This window comes from Sinocyclocheilus grahami, unplaced genomic scaffold (assembly GCF_001515645.1).
Source record: "Sinocyclocheilus grahami isolate Dianchi unplaced genomic scaffold, SAMN03320097.WGS_v1.1 scaffold976.1, whole genome shotgun sequence".
In the NCBI taxonomy this organism is placed as follows: domain Eukaryota; kingdom Metazoa; phylum Chordata; class Actinopteri; order Cypriniformes; family Cyprinidae; genus Sinocyclocheilus; species Sinocyclocheilus grahami.
This window is the reverse complement of record NW_015506155.1, coordinates 192,372-214,412: the sequence shown is the minus strand read 5'-3', so window position 1 is coordinate 214,412 and position 22,041 is coordinate 192,372. Positions and strand designations below refer to the sequence as shown.

Here is a 22,041-nt window from a genome sequence, read left to right as displayed (position 1 = left end):
GGGAGAATAGAGGGGGGTGCGGTGAGTGATTATGTGTCAAAAGAAGGGATGTTAGAGTCAGTCTTTAAAAAGCTCTGGCACTTAGTTCAGAAGTTCCCAAACTCAAAGCCTCCAACCCTGGGCAGTCGCAACGAGTGAGTGAGGACAGTACAGACCTAGAGCGGGAAACTGAAAAACAATTCAGAGTGTAAATAAAAAAAGAGGATGTTTCTGGTTCAGAGCTGTGCTGAGTGCAAAGTAAGCGAGGAATAGGAAACAGGAATCTCCCCCCTCCAGGCTGTCGTCTGGACAGTGTTGCTTTTAAATCTACTGCATTTTTTTGGCAAACAGCACTACAAGTGTGCTGTTGTAGAATAAGATCTCTCTGGATCTACTTATCAAGCAAAGAAACAGGAAAAAAGAAAGAAGCCAAGAAGCAGAACTTGAACTCCGAACTTCAGAAAAGTTTAGACAAGTGCAAATCCGAGTGAAGCGCTCTCATCCGACCTGCTTTTAGGATTGCCCACGCGATTTCATCCTTTCTTGGATTATAACTTTCCTACCGTCAGCACTTTCCTGGGATGGGCTGGCTGCTGTGTCTGTGTTACCTGGCAGCAGAAGTGGCTGTGGCGATTGGCTCGGAAAAACAACAGCACCAGGTGCAGCATGGCCCCTGCAGCTATACTTTTATCCTTCCAGAGGTGGAGCAGTGCCGGCCTGCGGGGGACTTCCAGGTGACTAACTCCCTCCAGCGGGACTCGCCCTCGGCTCCGGAGTCACCCCACGCTGAACCCACCTGGCAGGAAAAGAAGCTGGAGACCCTAGAGAGTGCCACAGAGAACAATACACAGTGGCTGCAGAAGGTAGTGAATGAGCTTCATCCACCGAAACCTCATTCTGTCTGTGTTTCTCTCTCATCTTTAATTGCACCAGTGGTTCTCAAATTAATACAGCTGGAAAAATAGCTAAATACAAAAATGTTAAATCAGAGTTTCCAAAATGGGGGCTTGTGAGGGAACTCCAGGGTGTTTGAGAGTTGATGAAAAGATAATTAATTATGAATCAAATATATGACCAAATAAAATGTAGAACAAAATAATTATAATTCAATTTTTCGCCATGTTGCTGCAGCCCTATATATAAAAAAAATTTAAATGATTAATTATTAATTATTTTGTTTACTCGCATGCCATGTGTTCATTAACTGACATCAGAGAACCATGCATATGCAGATGTGTCATTTAATGATTGAAATACAAATTTTAATTCTTAGGTGGTCCTTCAAGGAAATATTTTACATCTAAGTTGTTCGGTTTAGTTTGGGAACCCTTTTGCTAAATGATAACTAACAAGATAAGTTAGCAAGATAAATAGGCTTATTAACTTTTAAAAGTAAGTAGAAAACACTGTCGTTTTTGTTGAAATCAAAGGCTGATCATATAATCAAATTTTAAGGTATTATGCTACAAAATTAGCTATGACAAGGCAGATCACACGGTCAGCGTCCCAAAACTGCTTGTTTTAGTGACCTAGAAACTGAAGTGCAGAATTTTAAATGTTAAAAAAAAGAATTCAAACTAAATTAATCTTGGTAGAAGGTTGACAGATTGTGTGATGTCCTTGAAAACCATGAACAAAGCTGTGAAAGGAAATACAACCCAGACTAACATGGTTTTTGTCGACCACAATGTATTTGTCTAGTGAATTATAGGCCAAACAGAAACCAAATTGTAAATATTTTTCCTGTTCAGACTACATCATGGATCATTTTGGAATTCTTGGAAATATTAATACACTTTAGTGTTTGATTGTACGGAGATTTTGTTTACTTTCGTACAATAAATAATTTTGATATTTTGTTGGGTCGCCACTCTAATGTGAATTCTGGATTCTGAAGCCAAAGCACTTGAAGTTTATGTGCATTATTTATGCACATGCATTAATAGATGTGTCCCAATCTGCATTACACATTATCCTCATAAGGTTATTGAATTTGGGAAGGAAAGAGAGAGAGAGGTAAATCTTGAACATGTTTAAGCAAGATTTCCTGGATGTGTAGATCTTTTTAAGCTGGCGGACAGTTTGTCAGTATCAGAAACCTTTTTAAGAAAAGGATTTGGCCTCCATTAAGAGTCAGATCCATTTCTATCTGTCATATTTTCAGAGCAAATGTTCTACATAAAACAGCAGCATTGATTGTGCTCTGTAAAAATAAGAAGTCTATCTATTTCTACCTGATCTCACCCCTGAAAAATAGCTTTTGCTGGTGTAATCAAATGAAGTCAGGTTGATACTACATTTACATTTATGCATTTAGCAGGTCCTTTTATCCAAAGCTTGAATAAAAAATCGTATCAAGTAATATATTTCCTTTGATAAGTCCATTTAACTTGTCACCATTTTTTTAGGGTTCCTGATAAATGTTGTTACAGTGTGTTTCTGGCTAACATAGTACAAGCTTATCTCAGAAGCATTCTGTTTGACGAGGGTTTTGCTGTTTTACCAACATAGATACCAGCAGTTAAATCCTGTAGATTATTGTTTGGAAGTTTGAGATAATGCTGTTTTTGCAGGGAAGGTCTTTTAAAGTCTGATAACATTATGACACAGTAATTTCCTATAGTAATTCAAATCAATTGTGTGTTTTGAGTCAGTTTATCTCTGTGCCATTTGCTATACGTTTCAAAGAGAAGGTCATTGCTTGTCACATCGCAACTTGCAGATTCTGTCATTTAGGTCCTCTGAACAGCAAGAACACCCAGTACTGCTAATATATTCCTGTCATTTGCTAAAAAATCACATGGCCTATATGTTACATGTCCAAGCTTTGGCTTGCTCTGTTTGTCTCGTTATTCAGGCCTTCAATTGGTTTGCTCCATAAATATGGAGACAGAGTGGGCTTAGTTTCATATGTGATGTTCCTGAAATGCCAAAGGATTACAAAAAGGGTCAAAACACTCATGAGTTGACTCACTTTTCATTTTACAGGCCATACATCTGGCACAAGATGCCAGTAGGAGGTATAGGAGGGAAAAAGGTAAAGTAGTTACTATATCTCATAAAAACCTTTCCAGACAGACCATCTTGACATGCCTATGTGCACGCTTTCACCAGCGGGCCAAATGTTGTATAAATTATTATTTCACTCCCTCCCCGGTCACTGAGTGCAGTGCGCGGTAGGAGCAGCAGCTTCCTGAGCATTGGAGAGCGTTGACCTCTGACCCGCTGCTGAGTGAATTGTACTGGGTTTTCAACACCACAGACGATCTGCTTTGCATATGCATTACTAGACTTTCCGGGCCATGAGATGGTGTATTTGTATCACACACCATACTCCCACATGATTATCTGACCCCCAGGGTCTTCAAGAACCCCCCTGAAGAAAACATGAGCTAATCCTGGATGTTCTTCAATGATATTCCAACGAGGAGACGAGCATGCTGAATTACATGTCGGAGGCTATTTTGGAAGAATTTACTTTTGTTCAGTGCCTGACTTCTGTTGAATCACATTCATCCTGTGGTTGATCAATAGGAGGTGTTTATAAATGCATGGGAAATTTAGATCAAAACCAAGTACCCTCTCCAAATTTAAGGTCTTCATCAGTTTCACTTTGCAGCTTATCTTTCTTTTTGCAATTCCTATTACACTTACATGACAGATTTTAGTCAAAGTCCTAAAAGAATGAGGTTACATTTCTGCAAGTGTTAGGGAAGCTATTTTTAAACTTTAGCTTTCAAAAAATAATTTAGAGTAGAAAAATGACAGTCAAGACATGCTTTAGGAAAAGTTACTGGCAGGAGTTGTAACAGTTTCTTGGCTTTCCAACATCCGTTCTTAACACTGCGTTCTAATCCAAAATAATCTCCTATGGCAGATCTTCTGCTTGCTTATTGAGTCTTTTTTAAATTAAAATGAATTAAAGGGGTCATATGATGCTGCTAAAAAGAACATTATTTTGTGTATTTGGTGTAATGAAATGTTTATGCTGTTTAAGGTTAAAAAAACACATTATTTTCCATATACTGTACATAATTTTTTCTCCTCTATGCCCCGCCTTTCTGAAACGCGTCGATTTTTACAAAGCTCATCGGTCTGAAAAAGCGAGGAGTGCTGTGATTGGCCAGCTATCCAGTGCGTTGTGATTGGCCGAATACCTCAAGCGTGTGACGGAAATGTTATGCCCCTACCATACTGTATATAACGATGCCCTGTCAGGCCGGAGCGATGATTCAAAAACATGAAAACCCATTATAAACTAGGCATTCGTTGCATCCAGTGGGGACATAATTATGGATTATAATGACTTGTAATGTCTTTTTACGCGTTGCGTTGCATCGCGCCGCATAGACATAAAACCATGTCTGCATTTGTGATCGGAGAAATGACAAACAACAAGCCCTACTCTACACTGCCCAAAAAACTGGCTTTAAATATATAAAATATAAAAACACTTTAAATATAAAGTCAGAACAGCCGGCATTGTGGTCTACTCTCCCAGGATCAGGAAACGGTCCTTCATAAAATGTGCTGCACACATCTGAATATTTAGGTTTAAATGTTCTGGAGCAGTGTTGTAAATACAACTTAACCACTGATTTCTAGTCGTGTCCATTTTTGGAAGATCAAACAAAGTTGTTTTGCTTTCACAACAAAACACAGCGTCAACTACGGTGGCCTAGAGTGAGCAGAGGCCGGGGGCTAGAGTGAGCACAGGCGGCGGATTCGATGAAGGAGTGCTCGGAGGGCTTGTGGTAACCACATGTGATGACCCCGGGCTGGACTTCGCTTTGTCCACGGTGAAAGCCGATCCAGCGATCCACAGCGCAAAGTTGTAGTATTTCCTCAGCAACCAGCACGGATCAGCTCCAGGCATTACGAAGCAGATATCGTCCTCTTTTGGAAGGCCAAACAAAGTAGTTTCGCTTTCACAACGAATCACACAGTGCCTTCACGACATGGTGGCGGCAACAACAATACTACAGCGAGAATAAAAGTTACGCCTTCTTTCTTTGCATGAACATTTGGGCGGCGTTATGCAAATCTTCTCACATAGTGATGTAAATATGTGGGGGCGTGTTAGAATGAGCCGTTTTAGGTAGGCGTGGCTGACTCTTAACTTTCATAAAGAATATCTCTTTGGATTTGAGACTTTAGTCTTTGCAACTTTACAGATCTTCTTTATGCACCAAAGAGCTTGTAACACTCCAAAGAGAAAGGAAAAATTTATCATATGACCCCTTTAAAGGAATAGTTCACCCCCAAATCTGTTCGGATGAAGAAACAAACTCATCCACATCTTGGATGACCTGAGAGTGAGTAAATTGTCAGCAAATTTTCATTTTGGGGAAATATTCCTTTAAAGAATTGGCTCAAACCCAAAATGAAAGGTTATTATTTTCCAAACCTGAATGCATTTTTGATTTCCATAAAATGATCATTCATAGTAAACATGGCTTTAAAGCTACTAAAAAGTAACAGAAAATTAGTCCATTAGTCCATATTTAATTTACAATTAGTCCAACTTGTATACTAAATATGGCACCAATAGTGCAGGTTGGATGTCAGTAACAGCAAATATCATTGATTCACATGTGTTTCATCACCAAATGTCATAATGCCAAAACTACTTTTGTAGTTCTGGATCTTGACAGCATGTGATCACTATGAAATGCCATTGTACAGAAAAGATGTGTGTTCAGTCTTGTACAATAAAATAATTATTCTTCTTGCTCAACTGTCCTTGAGTAGGCCCATCTATTGTTTTCAGTAAAGCTTCACAGAGAGCCTGGAGTGTTCATGTTTGGCCTCTTTTAATAATAAATCAAATTTTCCAGGAAATGGGAAAATACAAATAGACTTAACCACTTTTTAATTCAGTTCTGTTTTTATGACGTTATTTAACTCAATTAAAATTCTTTGAATGTTCATTACTGAAAGTGGCGGAACAGCAAGATTAAAGGTGGTTTAATCAATACCACTTTAGTTTTCTGCGAAGCTCACCTACTTAGGGACGGGTTAAAAAATTGTCCTCGGAAAAACGTTGAAATTACAGTGAATATATGACAGGATTTCTCTTCCCTTTTGTCATTTTTTGAAAAGGCCACATCAATCTTAGATCTGTTTATTACTTTCAGATGCTTGGTGCCTCGATTTTATAGTTCGCATAAATGGTCATGATCTTTATTTATTTATTTTTGCCTCCCCTCATATCACAGTCAATGAGGAATTAAACTGAGCGAACAAAACATAGTTTATCCAAGGGCTTTCATCAGTGTTTCAGTGTTATATGTTATTACACCATAAACAAAATAAAAGGCTTTTGAGTTAGCATGCTTTTATGCTGCCTATGCTGAAAGCTTTTCGGGATTTGTGCTCTTGTGAGGCTAACAAGCTTAGTAGATGGAGATGTTGGTGTATGTTTGATGATGTGTCTTATGTCATGTTTACAGCTGGAGAGCTATATTCAGGAGAACGTGCGATCAGAGATGGAGCGGAATGTCATTCACACTCAGACAGCCACCATGCTGGAGATCGGAACCAATCTTCTAAGCCAATCAGCAGAAAACTCACGCAAACTGACAGATGTGGAGACACAGGTGAGGCTGATCAAATGAGGCTGACAGCATCCAGACAAACATATAGCACCCCTGTTCTAACTGCAGCTTCAGTTTGTCTTTGCTGTGAAATGCTTTATCTCTGATTGTTTAAACCACATTTAGAAGACAAGCAGCCATGAAAAGTGGGCACTTCTCATGCCATAATTTTTCAAAAAAATTTCTGTTATAATAAGCAAATTGCTCAATAATTTGCATTGGTGGCTCACAATTAAATTAAATTCTTTGAGCTCAATGGCTGAGAATTTGTAATCTTGTGCAATAAGTGAGTTCACAAAATTAGGCCTCAGTGCATCACATTTGATGTGATTACTGCTGCCCATTTTGGATAGTGTGTATGTTTGTGTGTGTTTTCACTCTGAATTCATGGCCAACAGAAGCAGGGTTAAGTGGCCTTGCAGAATAATGTTGGAAAAGAATCAGAGAGACAGTGAAAATAACCCAACTAAAACAGTTATAGTGTTTATCCTCTCAAAGAGTGATTGTTTCACACTGCCATGTTTTTGCCCTCATTTTTTCACAGTCAGCAGTTCATTGAACATCATAGTACAGCCTGAAAAAATATTGGGCTGCTTTTGTTAGGGCTTACAGTATATTTGCTGTGTTTGAGCTGCTTGAAAAAACATGTAGCTGTTTGAAGGAACAGGCATGATGGGATAATCACTACTGATCTATGTGTGACTTTTGGAGTGTTTGGATGACTTGATTATGGCTTCACAAACTTAAAGAAACAGTTCACCCAGAAATGAACCATCTGTCATTATATTCTAACCTTCATGTTGCTCCAAATCCATAACTTTCTTTCTTCTGTGGTGCAAAAAAGGAGAGATTTTGAAGTCTTGTATGCAGATACAATGAATAGGACCTGTCCAATTTTTTTTTTCCCGAATCGAATTGTTTCAGTGAATCAAAAGATTTGGTCACAGTGGTTTACAGCTTATTGAAGGGGAAGATTGTCAGTAAATACATACACATTTTGATGTTCCTCACACAAAACTATCATATGACTTGGAATATAATGCATGAGACCGAATACATTGTAATTGAATGGAAAAGTGTGACCAGCACAGGATTATTCCTTTTTGTGTTCTGTGGAAGAAAGAAAGTTGGATTTTGGAACAACATAAAGGTAATTACAGAATTTTCATTTTTGGGTGAGCTATTCTTTTAACCCTGATTAAAACTCATTACCATACTGTATTTGTTTCCAGAAATGCTACTTCAAACATTGTTCTTGAATAAAGTTGGCAAACTTAATGTTGCAGGGGAACATCTGGTACTACCTTCAACATTTAACTACAGCGTTTTCTTGGGGGGGAAAATGAAATCCTGCACACTTGCATTCAAGCAAAGATGAAAACCATAGTAGTTGGACAAGAAAAGCACCATCATTCTCCCATGTCATATTTTAAAGGTAATGTCTCTTTCCGCTTGTCTGTCATGTGGGCCTGTTTGCAGGTGCTGAACCAAACCAGTCGTATGGAGATCCAGCTGCTGGAATACTCTCTGAGCACCAACCGGCTGGAGAAGCAGCTCTTAGAGCAAACCCAGGAGGTCTCCCGCCTCAATGACAAAAACAGGTGAGTCGTCTAGAAATGTGCAGCATCTAAGTCACACCCTCCTGTACGTGAGCGCTGTCTCTAAAGTTGCAGTTGTTACAAATGCAAAAGCATATTTTTGCACATGCGTGTTTTTGAAACAGGATTAAAAGGCAAACGCGTTGCAAGATGCAAAAGATCTGTGATATTATACCTTTAAATTTATTCATACATAAATATTTGTTCAAAACGATGGAAATGTAAAGGTACTATTGCGTATTAACGCAATACGCAATAGTACCTATGAATATTAATTACATATTTACAGCCTTCTTTTTATATAGTATTTTTTGCCCTTTTTAAAAAATACAATAAAATTGTACCCCATGTCCATCTTTATTTACCTCTAGTATTAAACATTGATCAATGGACATACAGAATATGGAGCATATCAAATATGGTAAATGGAAACTAAAACTTACTTGCTTAATGTGCAAGAACCAATGAAGTTTGTTATTGTGCGTTAAGAAAGCGCATTTGAACTTCTGTTTACCATATTTGATGTGCTCTATGTATGTGCTTTGATCAATGTTTATATGCAACTAAAAGACAATATCTTGGTAGAATGGACTTTCAATAGAGGGACAAATAATTATAAGGTTTCTTTAAAAATATCTCCATTTGTGTTTTGTAGATGAACAAGAGTGAGTAAATGATCAAAGAACACTGTCAACATTTACGTACCCTCATGTCATTCCAAACTGGTGTGCATAGCACAAAGGAAGAATGTCTGTAAGCAAGAAGATTCAGTTCCCATTGACTTCCATTGTATTTTTTGTCCATACAGTGGAAGTCAATGGGAAACAAAATGTTTGCTTACCAACATTCTTCAAAAATTTGCTTTTATGTTCTACAGAAGAAAGACATACAGAAACAACATGAGGGTGAGTAAATGATGACAGAGTTTTCATTTTTGGCTGAACAATCCCTTTAATATCAGGTGTAAACAGCACCAAAATCATCTCATCAATGATTTAAGAGAGATATTTCTCATTTTCCCTGTTTATTCCAGGTGTTTACTATTTCATATACTGGAAATAAGTTATAAAACAAGCATCACCTGTTTCACATCTCTTTTATGACTTTATAATTGCATTCAAATAAACAGTGATGCTGCAGAGCAGCAAACACCTTTGACAAAAAAACAGAACTCTGTGACAGTAACTTGGCTGTCAAGTGCCAGTAATAAAGGAAATGCATTTTCATCTTTCCCTGTTGGTCTTTGGGGAAGTATGGCTCAGTAATTATGCATATTTCTGCTAACCCAAATTAAAATATGCAAGCTTTTTGTGGAAACTTAAACTTTCTCTCTGAAAATGGGACAGTAAGATAATCTATTCAGGATTTAAATATCATTGAACAAGATTCTTTTGAGACAAGGTGCTTTACAATAACACTGCAGCTTAACAACAGCAATGTTTAGATAACTAAAAAACAATCATCTTTAAAAAAACGAAACAATTTAGTATATTTTCAGACAGCATGACAAGTGCAGAGCTCCTTGAAAAGATGCATGCTGGAAGAACAGAAACAGCAAACAAAGAGAGATTTAGGGATTGTTTCTTTCGACTAGCAGAAAGTAGCTTGTTCAATATGTGTGGGTGGATCGTTTCAATAAAAAACTGCTGCAAAGTCATTAGTTGGACTCATAAAGATCAGGCCTGTGGGATTTATTGTCTTTATTTGGAGCTTGGTACGGTGCCAGCTCACACAGCCTGTCAGAGTGTTGATTTTGATATTGATAGAGAAGCCCAGGCAACAACACCATCTGTGAATGGCAGCGGTATCCAGGTGTTTACATGTCTACCAGCCTCTCAGGCTCACAGAGGTGTGTGATGTGGAATCTGAGAGGCTCGTTCAAGGGTGTCGTCTGTGCTGAGAGCGGCAGGAACCAACAAACAGCTATTCACAGAGTGAAGTATTAAAAATTAGGATTTAATATGACCCTCAATATAGTAAGACAAAACGATTGTGTCTAAGGGCACAATTTATGTGCTTCCCGTAATCCAAATGGTAAAACATAATAATTCCTGGACTTCCTTTATAAATAAATTTGCTATTAAAAATGTCTTTCATCATTTACTGATAAATGAGAATATGAAAATGAATGTTCAGAGAATTTAGCTATTGAAAATTAGCCATTGCAAATTAATTTAACTCCGCTCAAATTAATGAAATGAAAAAAATGATTAGAATAAAAGTTAATTTTGCTGAATGAGATAAAATCAGTAAAATCTGTAAAATTATTCAATCTTAATATTTTGAACCATAGGGACTTGTGGCAACGGTTCCAACCATTTCAGTTCTGGTCTTCAAAAGGTTCATACAGCTTTATGCATCTCTAAAGTTCCGCATACTGTGCAAATAAGTATTTACATTTATGTAAACTTACATATAAGTATCTACATACTAGATATGTTGATATTGTATGTGTAACGGGGCTGACGAGACGTGCGGATCCATATGCAAGCTTTATAGAAACGAAGACAGAGACGTGGTCATGAAACAGGCATGGGTCAGATAATGTCAGACAGGTATATGGTGGGCAAAACACGAGAATAGTCCTAGGGCTAGAGCAGGTTGACGATCGGCAGACAGAATCAAAAGGGGCGAATCCAGGGAACCAGGCGAAGATCAGAAACCGAGAAGGCTAAGGCTAAGGCTAAGGCAAAATGACTAGGGCTAAGGCTAAGGCAAAATGGCTAAGGCTAAGGCTAAGGCAAAATGGCTAAGGCTAAGGCTAAGGCAATGACAAGGGCTCCGTAAAGTAGCTATCTCTAGGGGAGTGATAAATGCTGAAACAATACTTGGCAGAGGGAAGGGATAAGAGTGAGTGTTATATAGTGAGGGAGTGATATGAAACAGCTGGGTGCAATCAGTGTAAACAGGTGTGTGCAATTCGTGCTGAGTGCAATCAGTAATGCATGATGGGAAATGTAGTCCGGGGTGATGTGCAACAGTGTGTAGTGTGAGAGTCAATGAAATGGAAAGTTCATGGACCGGATTCGTGACAGTATGTTTCAGTGTCTTCACTCTGAATAACCTGAGGTGCAACTATATAACGGTGTTATGTTTAGTGTTAATTTGGTGATATAATTGTATACAAAAGTGAATATTGAGAAACCTGCATTTTAGACAATATTGTTCTGTTACTTTATTTATATGTTTCAGTTCTATTTCTATTTCAGCTCATAGTGACCTTTGCTTCCTGAACGAATCAATGTTGAATTAATTGATTTAGTAAATAACGGTGATTCACTCATAAAGTTGTTTAAATTAATCAGCTGGTGCATCTGAAATTGCATACTGACTGAGTATGTTAACTAAGTATGTTCTATATAGTAAGAATGTGTGTAGTGTAAATAAAATCTGGACATACTACATCCTGCTACGCACTAACAAGAGACAAGTGGAGTGATACAAACAGTGAAAAATCCACCATGTTGTATAAAGAGTTTTCTAAAAATGTTGAGCTTGTAATATGCAAATAGCAAGACCATATATGAACCAGCCTGTTTCTTCTTAGCTATCTAGAACAGCGTTTTATTTCCATGGAGGCCAGGCACAGCAGAGAGCTTCAGGCCATCCAGCAGGAGAAACAGCAGCTGTTGGAGCTGCTGGACAGACATAATCACCTGGTCAGCCTGCTGGAGGGAAAACTGGCCAGCTCCACTTGTAACAGCACACTGCTCCAACGACAGCAGGCTACACTCTCTGACACAGTGCAGCAGCTACTGGCTATGGTCACTCACAGTAACGGTTAGTGCCAGATTCACGTTATCAAAGGTTAAGTTGCATATGACCAGCTCAGTGGGAACAAAAGAGTCTCTCTGAACTGGGCAACTGGTTAAATTCCCAGTGGTGGTCTCTCAAGCAATTTTCCAGGAAGATTGCGGTGTCAATCAAAATTGATTAAACCAAACAAAATACCATAAAGGACCTACATGTACTTTTATTTATTTTTCACAAACGTAATAATATCCTATGTATTTCCAGATATTTCCACTCCAGTTGAAAAGGAGATGTTGAAGTTCAGAGACTGTGCTGAGATATTTAAATCTGGAGTTACAGAAAGTGGGATTTACAACATTCATCTCCCTAACTCCACCCAGAAAACTAAGGTTTGTAGATTGTAACCATTTTTTTTGTATCACTTTGATGGAATATATATATATATATATATATATATATATATAGATTACATATTGCATACAAAACAAAACCATTTTTTAAAGCTTGAATCTTGGCATGTATCTTGATTGCTGAAGAAACTGAGCTCTCCTGACATTTAATTCTTTGTGTTGTTTCTGAGGACTAAATTATAATATGGAAGGACAAAATGTTTTAATATACTGCAATTTCAGTACGTCTTAGAAAAAAGGCTAAGATGAAAATGTCATGTGGATCAGAAAACCAAATCAAGAAGTCAGAGAAACATTTCCTTCAGGCCAATTCTCGGTGCATCTAACTGTGAATATGCACCCGCATTTATTTCAAAATCTTGCCCTACTGAACCACAAGAAAACCTCTAAAGGTTTGTGCTTTGCCTTTGACTTCCAGAGTCAAATCTAATTTCTGGCAGGCTCTTGGGGTGATGAACATTTTAAAAATGTGACTACAATTGTTTTTGTTATTCATTATTTTCCTGTGCACTCATTCGTCTTCCTCTCCATTTCCTGTGGGCATAGGAGCCAGGTGTTTGGCAAAGATTCGGAAGCTTCCTGCCAACACAGGGTTTAATGCAGTGAGTGAGAGTGAGCTGGTATATGTAGTATCACCACCCTTTCATTCTGTGCCACCCCTCAGAGAAGCACACTGGGTGGCTCTTTTCATTTAGAGTTAAAATTGCTCTTTTTTCTACCTCACTTTGCTTTCATAATGACAACATATTTATGAGGGATATTGCTTAGTGCTGATAGAAGTTTATTGATAACAAATGGTTCCTGGAAAATCTTGACCGGTGATGCTCACTTATTGATACATTCAAATAGGTTTTTGCTGCCAGAAACAAGCTGAAGTTTTAGTAGAAGAAGAAGAAGAAAAAAAGACTATCTCACATCTGTTATGCGAATAGAAGGATATGTTGTGCAGAATAAGAATGCAATCAATTCATACTCCCCAAAAGCAACCGTTCTACAGATGTCATTAATGCTTTGTCTTTAAACCCTGATTAGCCGTTTAAAGTTTCACAGTGGACGGTCTAAAGACCAGCATCATGTGTTGCTAAATGAGCTGGTCCCGCCAAGGAATGGAAATGTATGTAATCCCACTTTTTGTTTTTGCCAAGAAGAACTTATTGCTTTTTGCCATCCTTTTATTGCTCCTTAAGCTTAATTCTTCTCAAAAAACAGCTGGGAAAATTGAAGAAAAATCATACAGAGGATATTGGAATGTTTTCACTTGACACCCACAAGCTAGAAATATTTAATATTTGAGAATAAAATCCTTTATGGGATTGGCTTTAATTAGTTTTGATGGATTCAGATGATGGAATTCAATGAGTTGCCCTTTTATTATTTCATTTTGCTGCTCATAGCTCATACTAATTCACTGTTTTTGCCTCAAAACAGTAAGTTATTAAGTTGTTTTGTGTTCAATACCAAATCAATGGTTAGTAAAAGTATCAGTGGAATTGCAAAAAAGCATTGAGTGTACAGTCAAGTGTTTAAACTTCACCAAGACCAGTGTGCTCATGTCCCAAAAATACTGTTTGTACAGTATGGTTAAAATGGGTACAATTAATCACTGGCAAGTTTATTGCACAGTGGTTAACCAAATACAAAAGCTAAATACAAACCCAACAGAGTACTCATATAGCCTGAAGACCTACCAACTCACTGTGGACAGGAACAGAATGTGTGATCCAGTCTCGTCAAGTCACCTTTATTTATATAGAGCTTTATACAATACATATTGTGTCAATCTACAGTGTTAAACAGGAAAAATGTGTGCTAATAATTCAAGAGGAATATACCATTCATCAGTTGATTTTGTCAGTGTAGACAACCCACAGAGGTAAGAAAGATCTCCTAATTGACTCCTTATTTAAAACATCATGAGTTGATATGTGCTTTGTGGCGTATCCTGGGAAATTACTGTAGTTTGACCAGTCAAATCTCTTAACTGCAGCTTGTGTTAGAATATTTACCAAATTCTGACCAAAATATTACTGTAATAATGAAATAATGGAAAATTACCACAGCTGTCCTTTGTAAAATACAGCCTGGCAAAGGATCTCTCAGTATTTTTTTTTATCAAATAACCCACTGAAAACCATAGTTTTGTCACTAATATTACACTAATATTAATATTAAGAAAAGGAATGTTTCATTTAGTTCACTACTTAATTTGTTCTATTGTTAAAAGTATACATTTACAAAGTATATATGTATATTTATGGCATGTATGTGTTTCTGTGTGGTTGTTTCTAACCAGGTATTCTGTGACATGAAAACTAAAGGGGGAGGCTGGACTGTCTTTCAGCGTCGCTATGATGGATCAGTCGATTTCAACCATGGCTGGAATGATTACAAACTGGTAGGAACCACTTGTCCAATGCTAATTAGAGCGTTTTCCACATTTAATCAATTTTACTGTATTCGTAGGTTAGTGCGGAATGATGAGGAATGTGGTTGTCTTTCCACAGTTTGGCTTCGAATTCTTTAAATGCAATTCTCTGTCTCTGATCAGGTTAGGTTTTTATCATGCATTAAACAGGTCTTCATTTGTCTTGAAAAAGATGGGGTAAAAAAACCTTCTGGTAAATTTCCACAACATCAGTCATGTTTTGGAAAAACATATTGCCATGCATCATATATGACAAGGTGGATACTGTAAAGTACCTAGCTGTAGGAATTTGATTTTGTGCCATCATTAAAGATTGCTTAAAAATCATTTTTCTTGATTTAGCTCTTAGCTTTTCTTGATTTAGATTTTAGCTTGAGCTCACTCCTTTAATGAAGACATACTGTATAAATTACATGTGAGCCTCTCTATCCCTTATTGAGATTTCTTGATTTATGCAAATATCTGCTACCATTAATCCGAGGCGCCTAACATTTAAAACACATATTTAACCTGCACTGATGGAGAAAGTCTATCTCATGCGTGGTGTCTGACGTGTATAGCCATAGAATACTGATGTGTTTGTGACCCCATTGACATGAGGAAGAGAATTCTGATTGGCCTTCTCTGCATTCCGATGTCTCCCATGTTGTTACACCTGCATTCCCTCCCTATCCGGGAGGATAAGTATATATTAATATGGTCACAGGGTCATTTGAGTCTAGCGAAGAGAAAAGATAAGAAAAGACATTTGAATTTAAGTAGGATGTCATCATTCACACACTGCGTCCATTATTTAAAACAAGTCACAGAATATAAAGAGAGCACATTGTTAGTAATGCTTGCTTAAAAATCAGTGTTTTCTACCTGTAAAAGTAACAACTCCCTGGAGAGCTGATTTGTTTGGAAACTATTGAGTTTTAAATGCAAAAACAGTGGTAATTCATCTCACCTGGGCCACTTCAACAGACAAATTGCTATGGCTGCTCTGGGAGTGCGTCAGAGCCGCACAAGTTTTGTTTTCTCTTTTCCTTGTTGTTTTCCAAGAAAAATTTATTTACAAGTGAATGATAACTATTTGGCCCCAGATGGAGCGTGGGAGTGGGGAGCCCCTCTAGATTGTTGATAACGTGTGCATTGAAGCATTTGAATGCCCAACTGCACTACCACATCTCATTTTACAGAAATAGTGTTTAAAGATTAGCATATTAATGCAAAACTACTGGTAATGTGCATCTCACACTCTTAGTTTTCATTATAATCATCACATCCCGTCTGGCAGTCACATACAGTCTAGTCGTAAACGTTAGAATATTTCAACGCACTCAAAGCTTTATAATTGGATCTGAAAATTATGCATTCCCAAATAATCTGAAATACACACAGCTCCTGTACATTGTAAATAATGATTTTTAAATTTTAAAAGAAAATATAATTTCATTGTGTACTTCAACATTTTGTGAAATTTACTAGCAATTTGAGTGAAAATAGTTTCTAAGTAAATCGTATGCCACATTTTTCCAGTGTACTACTCACCACTGGAAATGAATGATTTCAGGTTGTTTGTCAAAGATAGTTAAAATGAGATGTATGTCAAGCAGATAAAGCAACTTTTTTTGTCTTTTCTTCACATACAACATAGGGATTTGGAGATCCATCAGGAGAACACTGGTTAGGAAATGATGTCATCCACCTGCTCACAACCTCAAAAGACTACACTCTCCAGGTCCACCTCAAAGACGCAGAGGGACAGCAGGCTTATTCTCAATATGACCATTTCTACATTGACGGAGAGGATAAGAAATACAGGTACCAAAATATTAAATAGTTTCAGTCATGTATTGAAGTAGTAGCAGAGGATTTTCCTATTTTCAAGAAAATTGTTTAAGAATATTTTAAACCAATTTATTAGCACATTGAGTTAGACATAAAACTTCTCATTGCACAATGATTTGAGGGACCAATCATTTTTTACAACCATTTCTATGTATTTCAGATAAATTTGAGATCAGATATGATTGGTCTAATGGCACTGTTTTTTTCTTTTACTATGAAGGGTTCCCTATAACTTTTTATCTGAATAAGCCAAAATCAGCAACAGGAAAACATTTGGTTGCATTTTGTATTGTAATTGAACTGGAACGGATAACAAGCAGTGGAAAGTAAAAGGGAGGAGGCAGAACAGTGTGCGGTCGAGAGCGCTTTCCTCCACTGATCGCAACTGCAACAATCACTCAACAAAACATTAAAAATTATGAATTCCAGAACCAGACTAATTTTAATACCCTCTCCCAAATTAAAAACTCCTGTTCAGCATTTGAAGATGGTTCCTATGTATTAGCATCACAGACGTGAGCTATTTCATAAAGTGATGGGTATAAAATCGACCTTGGCGGACACATCCAACCAGTCTCCACCATAAATGACGCCTATGTGGATACAAGTGACTTTGGAAAAACAAAATCGCAGAAGATAAAATCTACAGTATTTCAGGTTTTTAATCACAGCCGTGTTTTATTCTGTATGAAATGTAGTGGGTGGGAGTAGTGCGGTTTATTTTTATATACTGTGTGTCATTTAAGTAGAATATGTTCAGTGTCTAATTGTCCAGAGTTATTTTAAACATCGTCATATTGTGGTGTTCAAAATCTGACTAAGACTTGATTTGCATTTAGATTTGCAGTGTGAATTACATTTTCAGTACGTTATTGACATATTTAATTTATTTTTTTGGCTTGTCTTTGTCATTTTTCTGGGATAAGAAGCACTTGTGCCCATAAGTCAAAATGATGAGCTATATTTAGGGTAAACCACCATTTGTCACAGCATCAATATTGCTTCTGGTCTGCTGATCCCAGGAGCAGATCTGCCTACAAAAGAGAAACAGGGCAAACAATTTCAAGCATGAGGCTTTGCCAGAAAACTGCTGAGTTAAACACCTCTCTTAAGGGATGCAATTAAACATGCAGCATTGCTTGTGGGCATACTTATACGGTGAATGAACCAGAACTAGAAATATTTAATTTAACTCAAAATAAATGATTTGGAATACAATTCTAGAATGGGAGAGTGTTGCAGCAATGGTATCAGATGGAAACGCCAATGTGTGTCTGTGTGTGTGTAAACAGGTAGAAAAGATGCTGAACAAACAGTTGCCAAATCCCACCATGTTTGTTTTCTAGTTTACCTCATATGGTAAGTGTGCATTTTATTAGCGTGTTGAGAATCCTGGCATGGTCTCAAGGGTGTTGGGCCCGTTTGGGATTAACCAGCCAAGCAACCTATGGTGCAAAAATGTTTTCATGCCAACACAATCTCTTGCAGTCCCTAGCTGTGTGGTCCTTTCTCTGGCACAGTGTGTCTGCAGTCTTTCCTGATGAGACATCACCAACAATGGATTGTGGATAATGGAGGCCGAATATCTTTGGAATGCACATTAATGAGTCTTAGAGCTTTCTGAAATAAGAAAAAGATAAATCACTTAGTATCTTATACAGGCTCGCAGCCGGTCCAATTACTTTGTTAACAGTGGATGTATTAGATGTAGACACTTTCATAAGATTATGTAAAACGAAAATAAAAAACAGTGTATGTTAAAGTGATCCTTTGTGTATAGTATTTAAGTTAATTGATCTAAAACAGGATTTGTGTCTGAGCTGATTAAGCAAGCTAACGCTGGAACTCGACATATAAGAAGTGGTAAAAAAGAGAAGGTTGTAGTAGCAAAGTTTCCTGGCACACCTTTAGCCATAGACTACCATAGACATTTTAGGGATAGATTTAGGACCAGGACTGCATGATAGGAATTTATATACAAATATTTATTGTACAAGTATTGATTTTCAGGGGGTTACATAACCAGGGGTCCATGTGGGTGCTAGGGGGTCTGGGAGAACTTTTGTGGAAAGAAAAATGCAAAAAAATGTAATATTTGGAAATATTACAATTTAAAATAAGTTTTCCATTATATTTTAAACTGCAATTTATTCCTGTGATAGCAAAGCTGAATTTTCAGCAGCCTTTACTCCAGCCTTCAGTGTCACATGATCCATCAAAAATCATTCTAATATGCTGATTTGCTGCTCAAGAAAATGTTTTATTATGTTGAAAACAGTTGTGCTGTTTAATATTTTTGAGGAAATGGTCATAATTTTTTCAGGATTCTTTGATGAATAGAAAGTTCAAAAGATTAACATTATAAATGCCTTTACTTTCAACATTTAATCAATTTAAAACCACCATTTGTGTATTATATTTTCTGTGTCCATCCATATATTGAAATATTCAGTATTTTTCTTTTTCTCTTCAGTCTTCATGCAAGTGGTTTCAGTGGTACAGCTGGACGAACCAGTAGCCTTACCCACTCAGGAACCCTGTTTAGCACAAAGGATCAGGACAATGACCAGTGCAGCTGCAAGTGTGCTCAGATGGCCACTGGAGGTATCGCATTTACATTCTTTCTATCAGTGTACGTAATTATCAGAGTGCATATAATGGAAAGTACATTTCCAACATCATCCAAGAGAAAAACTAAAATAATGTTAAAGTATCAGGTATTTCCATGGCAACTGAGAAAGTAGTGGTAATCTGTTAATTAAAACAGCAGTTCACATTTACTTGACTTAAACAATGAAACTGATCCAATCAAAATATGGCCAAAACTTTTATTTCCCTGTGGTATCAAAGGGGTCATATCATACTTTTTTTTAACCATTTTATTTCCCCCACAAAGGGCCAGTATTGTTAGTCAGGTAGGTTTGCTGTTGGGTTTAATACAGTTGGCAGTGCTTTTTCTGAAGCCTGCATTAGACTCAAACAATGCTCACTGAAATGCGCACAGACTCTGTTGGGCTGATGTGATCAGGGACCTTGTTAAAAACAAATTTAAAAAGACACACTTACTAAAGTTAAGCAGAGCCACACATCAGAGATGCTGGAACCAGGCTTCCTCCTTACCCCCAACAGGTAAAGGTAACTCACAAAACACCCACAAATCCATCCCTTGTGTGCTGCTAAGAATAAATCAAAACAGGAGAAGGTTGTGTAAAAATATTTGTTCAAACACGAAGCATATCTGCTATTTTATTTCAATGCCAAGTCAGTGTGATGCACCTCTGCAGAGTCCTGTGCAGATACTCTCTGACAGAGGCTGAATTTACAAAGCCTATATTCAGTGTTCTTATTATTAAAGGAATAGTTCAATAGAATTGGGATCTCGCTTAGAGGGACCAATCTACTTCGAGTGTAAACTAAACGAGCCAATGCACATTGGCATGCGATTATTGCATCCAGCTGCTGCTGATCACAGCGTGAGTATAAGTAGGCAGCAGATGCAGCGCATATTCAGCTTTTTGCTGAGGAGCCGAGCCGATGACCCGGCCGCTCAGCGGTGGTACAGGAGCTGTGGCGACGGGACGTGACGTCTCCGTTCCCTCCTTCAGGGAACGAGGGCTACATACGTAACCGAGACGTTCCCTTTCAGTTGGTCACTCTTACGGGAAACCACCACCGCTGAAGCGCCGTCCGCCAACACGAAGAGCTCTCCAAGAGCGTGCTGAACTCGTTCAATCTTCTTCTCTCCGTAGAGTAGTCAGGAGCAGAATGATGTGATCGCTCGGCTCCGAAGCGAAAAGCTGAATATGCGCTGCATCTGCTGCCTACTTATACTCACGCTGTGATCAGCAGCAGCTGGATGCAATAATCGCATGCCAATGTGCATTGGCTCGTTTAGTTTACACTCGAAGTAGATTGGTCCCTCTAAGCGAGATCCCAATTTGTCAGTCCTCCGACGTGACGTCGAGAGTGACCGACTGAAAGGGAACAGTTTGTTTCTTTAGGATAAATTTTGCATTACATAATTTGCTCGCCAATGGATTCTCTGCAGTGAATGGGTGCTGACAGAATGAGAGTTCAGCTGATAAAAACATCACAATAATGGTGACTGGAGTCATTCTGACGGCACCCATTTACTCAGAGGGTCCAATGGTGAGCAAGTGATGTAATGCTAAATTTCTCCAAATTTGTTCTGATGAAGAAACAAAGTCATCTATATCTTGGATGACCTGAGGGGGAGTTTTCAGGATGAACTACTACTTTCACTAAAACTAAAACTATTAACTGAATGAAAGCTGAATTAAAATATTTTAATAATATAAATATTAGATGAAAAATGTAGAAACGTTGCCTTGGCAGCTAACTGAAATAAAACAAGTTGACATTGAAAAACAAATATTACTAAAACTGGAGAAAAAAAAATTATATGTACAGTATATATATATATATAGTATATATGTATATATATAGTTTTATATACACATATATATATAATTAAAGCTAAATAGAAATGTTTATATTTATATATTTAGTTTTCCAAATATTAATACATGCAATAATAGTATAGAAATAATATTAAAATATCACTGTCTATATGGCAATGGTTTAGCAGATGAATAATAATTAGGTTGCACAAATGGTCAGTCCATAACTGAAATCACTTGCCTTTTGTCCCTGCAGGGTGGTGGTTTGAAGCTTGTGGTCCATCCAATCTCAATGGGATATACTATTCTGGAAATTCCAATGTGATACGGTATAACAGTATAAAGTGGTACTACTGGAAAGGGCCGAGCTGGATGGTGACCATGACCACCATGATGATACGGCCTGTGGACATCTAAAAGCAGGAAGAGACTCTCACAAATGGGTCATTTGACTTTACTGACAGCCAAATCATCCAAACAACCTGGTCACATCAATGAAAATTATGGACAACTTGAGCATTGGACAGCTTGTGCCCATGTCATTGTAGCCATTCAATCTATCTCCGTTTTGTTTGTTTAGTCTGGTGAAACAGACAAATTGCACAATAAATGTTTTATCTCCCTGTATAGCAAAGCTCTTCCAATGTAAAATGCAATGAACTGGAATGGCTGATTAGTGCTTACATTTGTAGTTGATGTTTGAGCCCAGTGTCTGTCTGACAAAACAGTAACCTATCCTCCTTCTCCATCCAGTGGAACATTGGCTCTCCTGAGATTTCTTCTCCCATTCTAGTGCTTGTAAAGGGTTTAAGAATACCCCTATAAAAGTACAACAGACACTGAAACAGGTGTATGTTTTATAAGCATACCTTTCATTATAAATATATATTTGTAATAAAACAACAGACATCAAATCAGTCTTTCATAAAGAATTCTGTTCCAGTCTTCTGTACAGTATAGGCCTATAGGAATATTCAGTCATTACAATCTTGTACATGTTAAATGATAAATGTATGAAAGAATGAT

At 37.5% G+C, this 22,041-nt stretch overlaps 1 protein-coding gene across 1 annotated transcript; it reads left to right on the top strand.

Moving 5' to 3' along the window:
* The first annotated feature begins 384 nt into the window (after positions 1 to 384).
* Positions 385 to 21,929, top strand: LOC107565051 (angiopoietin-2-like). Its single transcript, XM_016250236.1, has 9 exons — positions 385 to 842; positions 6,432 to 6,578; positions 8,055 to 8,176; positions 11,721 to 11,953; positions 12,191 to 12,315; positions 14,630 to 14,731; positions 16,401 to 16,567; positions 19,068 to 19,198; positions 21,272 to 21,929. The coding sequence occupies exons 1-9, from the start codon at positions 561 to 563 to the stop codon at positions 21,430 to 21,432; spliced, it is 1,470 nt and encodes a 489-aa protein (XP_016105722.1). The 5' UTR covers positions 385 to 560; the 3' UTR covers positions 21,433 to 21,929.
* Positions 21,930 to 22,041: the final 112 nt, after the last annotated feature.

What these genes read in the sequence shown, in the direction of transcription:
- LOC107565051 (XM_016250236.1), top strand. Translation starts at nt 561, where the DNA reads ATGGGCTGGCTGCTGTGTCTGTGTTACCTGGCAGCAGAAGTGGCTGTG. An exon ending in ACTCCACCCAGAAAACTAAG is followed by an intron (nt 12,316 to 14,629) that starts GTTTGTAGATTG and finishes GTTTCTAACCAG; the next exon opens with GTATTCTGTGACATGAAAAC. An exon ending in TGCTCAGATGGCCACTGGAG is followed by an intron (nt 19,199 to 21,271) that starts GTATCGCATTTA and finishes TTGTCCCTGCAG; the next exon opens with GGTGGTGGTTTGAAGCTTGT.